The sequence below is a fragment of the Sardina pilchardus genome, chromosome 6 (assembly GCF_963854185.1).
Source record: "Sardina pilchardus chromosome 6, fSarPil1.1, whole genome shotgun sequence".
Taxonomy (NCBI): Eukaryota; Metazoa; Chordata; class Actinopteri; order Clupeiformes; family Clupeidae; genus Sardina; species Sardina pilchardus.
The window spans coordinates 33,360,718-33,368,863 of record NC_084999.1 but is presented as its reverse complement, the minus strand read 5'-3'; the positions used below and the strand labels follow the sequence as shown (position 1 = coordinate 33,368,863).

General features: G+C 44.0%; 1 protein-coding gene across 1 annotated transcript; it reads right to left on the bottom strand.

Moving 5' to 3' along the window:
- Positions 1 to 605: 605 nt before the first annotated feature.
- On the bottom strand, positions 606 to 4,065 carry LOC134083312 (transcriptional repressor scratch 1-like). Its single transcript, XM_062539587.1, has 2 exons — positions 3,471 to 4,065; positions 606 to 2,704 (listed from the first exon to the last, which is right to left on the bottom strand). The coding sequence occupies exons 1-2, from the start codon at positions 3,634 to 3,636 to the stop codon at positions 1,980 to 1,982; spliced, it is 891 nt and encodes a 296-aa protein (XP_062395571.1). The 5' UTR covers positions 3,637 to 4,065; the 3' UTR covers positions 606 to 1,979.
- Positions 4,066 to 8,146: the final 4,081 nt, after the last annotated feature.

Genomic DNA, 8,146 nt, shown 5'->3' with positions numbered 1-8,146 from the left:
TTGTTCTATTCCAAAAGCAGGTCAATCTGAAATCTGTTATACTTTAAGAGCCATGGAGATGAACTTTAGAACAGACAAATACATTAGACTGTGGGGCTAGTGACGGTGGTCAGCTTAGCTCAAATTCATCAAAGATCACTTCTCTGTGACCAAACATTGACTCCTGACTTCCGCCTTTGAAGCATAACTGTTGCACTTATCTCACTATGATTGCAGTGATAACAAAAGAAAGCAGCAGGTTGTTCACATCAATTCCAGCAAACACAACATAGATGCAACCCTCCTGAATTGTAACCCTGTTCAAAGAATGCTAAAACAACAAAGAATTCCCAAAGACACTCCACATGAACATATCTGTGTGGCCATGTCTTGCACTGTCCACTTTCTGTACTTTTTGTTTTGTGCTTGGTACAAAAGGCATAACTGGATTAACCCGGGGATGGCAAGTATTTAATGCATATTTTGGCTTCCCAGTCTGTTCGTCTCTGAAGATTTCTCACATCGATTTTCATTCATTAAGATTAATTGGCTGCTTTAATTGCCTAATTTCACGGAGCAATGGCAATAATCAGAAACAAATGAAGGACAGACGGGATTTTGTTTACTTAGTCTTTATTATGAAGTGCGACAAAATGCCTGGTGTTGTGTGCTTACATCATTCGAATACTGCCTCAAATGTTCATTTTCATTCAACATTTTATTCAGAAATATAGCGAAATAAGGTGTTTGTTCGGTAACAGCTGTAAAAAGGTTCCAAATAAGTTATTTACAACGGCCTCTTGCAATTTAATGAGGGTATGCTTCAGCTGAGTTACAAAACCAGAGGTCAAGCTAGTACACGTCATCTCTACCTGAATCTATCGGTATTGTGCTACTTTTCAAAGTTAAAGACTCTAAAAGGAAGTGCTTGAAAGGCAAATCTGTCGAACGTCCGCAGGGCTAAAAACAAGTAGCCTAACTTGTGCATTGAGGGTTTTAACACTGTGCTGTGACATGGCAGAGAGTAGACTGCCCTGGCTACCCAGCTAGCAAACGCTTGGCCTCGGTAGACGTTCTGCAGATTTGGGGAAGAATTCTGAATAGCCAGGAGCTGAATCTCAGCACTTCAAGCCTACGTCCTACAACTACGTTTTAAATAAGAGGCAGGCAGTGCATAACAGGATAGCAAAGGAAGATCAGTTCTTTCTGTTTGAGACTCTAACACTACGTTGGCATTTTCCCTGATGTCTTTTTTGTATGATTATTATGAGTAGGCTATTTGATTCAAACATACCTGATTTAGAAAACTGCTATAGGTAATACTTTATTACTTTCAAAATACCATGCATTAAGGATTATTGCTTTATATACCCTCTCGATACCCAAGAAATATTGCCCACTGATACTATCTAAATTTTGGCAAAATCATAAGCTTCAAGGTATTGGCATAGAATTCATTATTTTTTTGCATGCAATTTTTCAAAACCAAAAGGAGACTCATTAAGAAAATATTTTTCTCAAGGATTAAATGCTTTGGCATGTTATTAATGTTGGCAAGGACACAAACTAAAGTGCAAAAAAGGGCTACCAAGAACAAATGTGTAGTTCGACATAAATAAATAAATAAATAAATATACAAATAAATAAACAAATAAATAAATAAATACAGTTACCTCAATGGCGAATACATGGCCACTTGAAGAAGTAGGCTACATACTATCCAATAATGAAAAAATGTTACAGAGACGATTGAGAAGTCACTAAAATCCTCATTGGGGTTTGATGGGGTGAAATTGTGATTCAAGCTGCAAGGAGTCTATGAAGACGTCAGCGGCGTTCATGTCTTTAAGTGCATGCGAATTTTATTCCAAGATTCAATTTGCGGAAAATAGAGAAAATTGTGCTATTACTGTGTTCCTTTGTGGTCGATGGGGAGGATGATTAGGGAGAAGCCCCCAAAGTCATTGTGGGACAAAAGTCTAATGTCAGCTCTTGGGAGGTCATGCTTCAAGTGAGCTCAGTGGTGAGAATGCGCCCTTAAAGCAGGCCGACTCGTAGTGCTTGTTCAGGTATGACTTCAGGGCGAAAGTCTTGTTGCATCGTTTGCATTTGAAATGCTTGAACGCTGAATGAGTCTGCATGTGCGCCCGGAGATTGGAGCGGTCTGCGAACGCTTTTCCGCAGTGTGCACATCCAAAGGGCTTCTCGCCCGTGTGGGACCTCATGTGGCCCTGTAGGAGCCAAGGCCTGCTGAACGCTTTGCCACAGATGTCACACTTGTGCTTTAGGTCGTGGGTGAGCAGGTGCATGGCCATGGCGGGCATGGACACATACACCTTATTACAGGTCGGACATTTCTTGGCCAACTTGCTGTCGAGACTTCGGTGAGTCTGTTTGTGCCGGCTCAGGTTGGAAGACGTCGCGTATGTTTTCCCACACTCGTTGCATGTATGTCGCTGAATGGCACGAGGGCTACTTATAACTTTCCGCCGTGATCTCCCGTCCGTGATATAGAAGGCATCTACTGTGTATCCCTCGCTCACCGCGTTGTCTCCGTTAATGTATCCGGAGCTGATTTCTGACTGCGGGCTGTCGGCCTGGTCAGAGTCAGGTGCGCCATAATCACTGTGGATTCCATCATAGATGGGCTCCGGAGACGGCACTTTGATGGCACCATCGCTCTCTCCATCATAAACAGACGGGCTGATGTATTCGCTAATGTATCCTACGGAAGAGAGAACAAGAGGGTTAGCCCATTCAATTATTCATATTTGAAGAGAGACTCGTCTGAGAACAAGAACATGCAACAAGCTCTGTGGCACTTGACTGACCGTTGAACAGTAGCCTATGTATAACTAAGTAGTTTTAGTATATAGCAATCATGCATTTAATGCATCCAAAGTTACAGTTTTGCAATTATTGGAATAATGATTTATACAATGTAAAACACAAACAAAGACCAGAAGAATTACAGCGATTCTGAAGTTATTACAGAAAATTGTTGTTTCTACATCATTACATGGCTGGTATCATCATTCATTCTTTTCATCTCCGAAAATACGTTATCAAGATAGGTTATCAGGTTTTCTTGTTGCTGTGGCTCAGCACTAGAAGTCAGTCGACGCACGGACAACAACACATCTCACCTTCTCTAATTTGTAGGCTATACAATGTGCAGAGAGAGAGAGAAAAACAAAAACAAAATCCTAGTTGTATCATGTAAAGTTGTCAGTGATAGGGAAGTTGTATATTACCAAGATGCTTTCTTCGTTGTGTGCATCTGTTGCATGCTTTCTGTGATTTATTCTTTTATAAATGACATTTCGAGAAGACATCAGTATGAATTAAACAACACAACAACTGTTTGCATGCACTGCGTGAAGACATGAGTGATAACTCCATGTCAGGACAACTCGTTATGATACACCAAGAACATGTGCAAGCGTGGCAGAAAGGTGCGTTCCAACAGTTTACGAGGCAAAATCATTTACCTTTTTCGTGAATCCGAAGGCTTAGATCAGTTCTGGACCTGCTGTAAGAGCTCTCGAGGTCCGTGGATGAAAAATCATCAAGCTTCACCTTTTTCACCAGGAAAGACCTTGGCATCTTTAGAGAGCTGCACAGAAACAAGCGTCCAACACGGAGTCCTGTCTTCATTCAACGTGGGGTCCACAGGAGTCTCAAGGCAGTAGAGGCTGAAAAGGCGGAGTGGAGGGGGAAATTCGGACACCTGCGCGGTGCAAAAAACAAACCGCTCGCTATCGGTGTGGTTCTGCAACACCGCGTTTCGCACGGGGGAAGAAATGCAACTTCAGCACTGGATAGCTCCCGCTCAGCGGAGCGTTTTTAGTTCAGACAGGAGAACAGCTTCCCGCAGCGAGAGTTCCTTCCTCCTTGACTCCAGCGCGCAACAGAATGCATATGAAGTCGTTGTGGCAGCAAAAATGAAATCCCCTCCACCACCAAAAGGCGGACACTTTTAAGCATGAACGCGTTCCACAATCTAGTCTCTCCCTCCTCCTTCCCGTCAAACGCAGGATAACCCGTTGTCTCCCCCCTCCGATTCGTACTGCCTCTTGCCTCAAGGTCTCGTGTGTCTGGAGAGGCTGTTGATCAGTCGTTGGGATTTATATGCGTCGCGATCAGGTGGTAGATGGAAATGGAAGTGCTTAATTTAATCCTTGAGAAATCTCCGGGGAACAACATTGGGCTAGAATGATTTATTGATGCTGTTACTCGTCTCCCGTCTCATTTTCCTGTGTCGGGAGTAAGCCGCCATGTTCTTCAGAGATAAGAATGGAATTTATTGTTACACAGGCGTTCAGTGGCATCTGTAACAGTTTCTCGTTTCAGGCAATTTACACTCATTTCTTTTATGATAGAGCTCATCTCCTATCACCTCTCACGTCGGCTTTTTGTTTGAGATGACAGATATGTGCAGCAGCTTGTTTTTGATTCAAACGTTTAAATTTTAGAATGTTTTGCGTTCTCCATACAGCTTGACTTGGGCTATTCAACAGATACTTGTACTTTCTGTAACCTACTGGGAATTGATGTGATTGAAATTAGATTCATTTCACAATCAATATCCTCAAGTTTTCCACGTTCCTACAAACAAGAAAAACAGTAACCGTTCTGATTAAGTTTTTACATGAAGTTCCCACGTTATTTTTCTGCATCATCATCAGCTTCTGTGGTCCAGTAATATTCGTCATCTGAAGTCATATTTCTTACAAGTTAACTATGTTGGTGTGTAGGCTATTAGCCTATTGAGTTGAATTTACCACCGCATCAGCAGCACCCACTCCTCAGTTGCCTCATGACTCTAAACAGGCGGTGGTTTTTTTTTTTTTTTTTTTTTTTTAATTAGTCCCATCAAGACGACTTTATATGAATGACTTGCAATCCCTCATGGCATTTCTTGTTTTGTTCCAAAATCGTATAACCTACACAAATGTTAACCTTGGTGGAGATTCCAAAATAAATAGATGTTGATCATCAGAACATGAGCCAAGTTCCCTGTGTTTGTTTATGACTCTCTTCTGCATAATTATCTCTGGGACCCTTAACAGCACAGCCAGCAAGAGCACCATCTGTCTTTCTGTGACTAATGGTTGTCAAGTCCTCCACTTTATGCTACTGTACATGTGGAAAAGTGTTGGCTGTTGTACTGTTTCCTTATTCTCTCTGAGATGAAGAATCACACAGCGCCTCTTGGCATTTTAGGAACACAGATTTTGATTTGTGAAGAGTGTGTGATGCTATAGAAGGACTTTTTACAGTAGTGCAGCCTGTTATCTTTCCCTTCTGGTACATCCGAAAAAGGATGAATAAAACAAAGATACAAACACTGTACACCCACACAATAGATGTAGGCCAGTACAATTGCAAGTGCTTTGCAATACATCTCTTTCAAGTGATGATAAAGGACTATGCTTTGACCCAGTGAAATCGTCAGTATCTTTCCAATGGGTCCATGCAACCTTATATCAAATCACATTGTCTTCATAGGGTGGAAACATTCAAGTACAATCGTGGCAATCAATTAAGCTCAGTTTTCTTCCAAAGTTTCACCTGAATAATCTAAATACACATTATTTCACAATTCTTTCAGTTTCAAAACATGCTATGAGAAATTGTTGAATTTGGCAAGCTTCACCATGTTTGCGTATTTGTCAAGAAAAGGGAAATATTTACTGAGGTGACATAGTACTCTGACCTTCAATATATATAGTGCATGACTTTACCTCAACAGCAGCTTCAAATAGTAAAATATGATCATCTTAGCCAAAGAAACTGTAAACCCCAAGAGCTTGTGCAGTCCAAGATGCAGCTACACACAACTGGAATATAAAGTTCAAGCACCACTGTAGCACATCACTGTAGCACATCACCTTACTCAAATGGATTCCCTGCCTCGTATAGCACCTAATGCACTGTATACATCATTTAACATGTCCCAAATACTGAGGCACTGTTGACTTCACTGGCTGAACTGAAAATGAATGCTGCCTTTGATCCGGTTGGAGCAATGCAATGAGCAAGAACAATGTCAAGCTTTCCCAAACATTCCCCATTTGACTAAACAAACCCAGTATTACCCGTCCTAATGGGAGACAGTTTGATATAATCTTAATGTAATCTTCAGTAGATTCTATCCAGAGTATTAGCTCTCAATCTTCTAATCCCCCTAACCACCTCTCACCACAGTGATGGCAGTGTTGGGACAGAGACGGATGGCAGCTAGAGGAGCTTCACCAGAAGCTTCCACACAGCACCCCCCTCCCAAATCTCATTATTATGATATCAGAGAGTCAAGTGAAGTAGCTACAATCCAGACTGTGGGACTGTGATTAACAACAGTCCAGACAGTTAAAAAAAACAGTATCTATGCTACTGTTTGTCAGCTTGGGAAATAACTCCCGAAAGAAGGCCCTTGGAGTTTAATAGTCAATATCCCATCATAATAACCTTGCTTGACTGCTTCTGAACTATGTGATAAGTTGGTCATTGTTTATACAGCCTTTACTGCTGCCTGTTGTTCCATGGTCAATCTCTGATGATAGTCTGGAATGCACTCATGCAAGGCAGCGCAGTCGTGAAAGGCAAATGACGGGCGGTAATGAAAGGCTGCCCACGGGCACACAGAGAGTCTCGTAACCTGGGGAAAGGTGAGTCAAGTGTTAGGAGTCCACATCTCTACTCAGTGCTGCCCCTAGTGGGAGTGAGAGGAGGCGCCGCGCTGCTGTGCTACAGAGAACAGAGCCTTTAATGGGGCTCCACATCAAACACACATGAGGAGCGATTTATAATGAAGCTCAAAACATCATGCCATCGTCCTATTCACACTAACTAAAAGAATGCCCCACTTTCACTGACCTGCACGTTTTAAATGATTCTAAATACCAGGGAGATTTATGTTATGGCCATAACATTGATATAGATTCCCTAAACAGGCTGAGATGTAGATGTGGGTGACATAAAGATAGGTGACATGACATGGTATATTTGAAAATGACTGATGTGTAAGAGCAGGCAATAACATGCCTCTGTTCTCCCAGAGCACTAATGGGACGGCAGAACTCACACTGGCTTTGGATGTGTCCTGTAGCAGGCCACTGCAGTATGAGCTCACGTGTTGCCCCAGTCCCCCCCCCCCCCCCCACATCCCCCAGCAGCACCACTCCGGCTCCTCCAGAGCACCAGAAGGCCTCGCTGGAGAGAGACTACAGGGGATTGTCCCTCCGCCTGCTGTCGCACCACCAGCGAATACTGCTGAGTCTCCCCTCTCAGCAGCACGCACGCACGCACGCACACACGCACGCACACACGCACACACGCACGCACACAGGAGTGCCGTCACAGGGGAGGAAAGTTCCCTCTCCTGGCATTTTCCCCTTTTCTGATGACTGCTGATGAAACTGAACCCTAACGCCTCCTGCATGCACCAGAGCTGAAGAGGTGAGCTGCAGGAGCAGGATGACCACAGCGTGAATGACGCAAGTGACCCGGTGAGCACTGCTCTGAATCAACACTCACACCGGTCACTGTTTAGGGCTGCCGTTCCCGACGGCCGGTAAACTGCTCGTCCTGCTGCTGCTGCGCGGAGTGGACGGAGCTCCAAACGGCCCCTGCGAGGTGGCGGGCAGCGCGTCAGTGAGCGACCAGCCCCCTGTCACGAGGGCCTGCTGCCATCTGCTCATCTCCTGATGTCTTCACACTGACTGGGAACAGCCATCCCCGTCCACTCCGAGGTAATTGCCTGAATCAGGGAAATTGCATTTATATAGGCTCTTGACAAGCCCATTGTGCGCGCGTAACATATGACCTGTCCAAGAGTAGCGTCTCAGGAGGGGGGAAAAGGGAGAGAGATGAGATATCATTTCCTTCTGCAGACCCTCAAACAAAGGGAGTGTCACATCCCATCAAAAAATACATATCTCTCAGGTGTGCACGGCAGGGAGGCCAAGAAGAGAGAGAGAGGGAGCGAGGGAGGGAGAGAGGGAGGGGGAGGGAGAGAGAGGTAGAAAGAGGGATGAGGGAGCGATGGAGAGAGAGAGTGCGCGGGAGAGTGCTATTTTCTTGTGCTCAGTGATAACATTATTATCCATTTTGTTCTTCATACCCCTTTATTTGTCTCCAGAGTGGGCCAGGGGAGGCTCGCTCA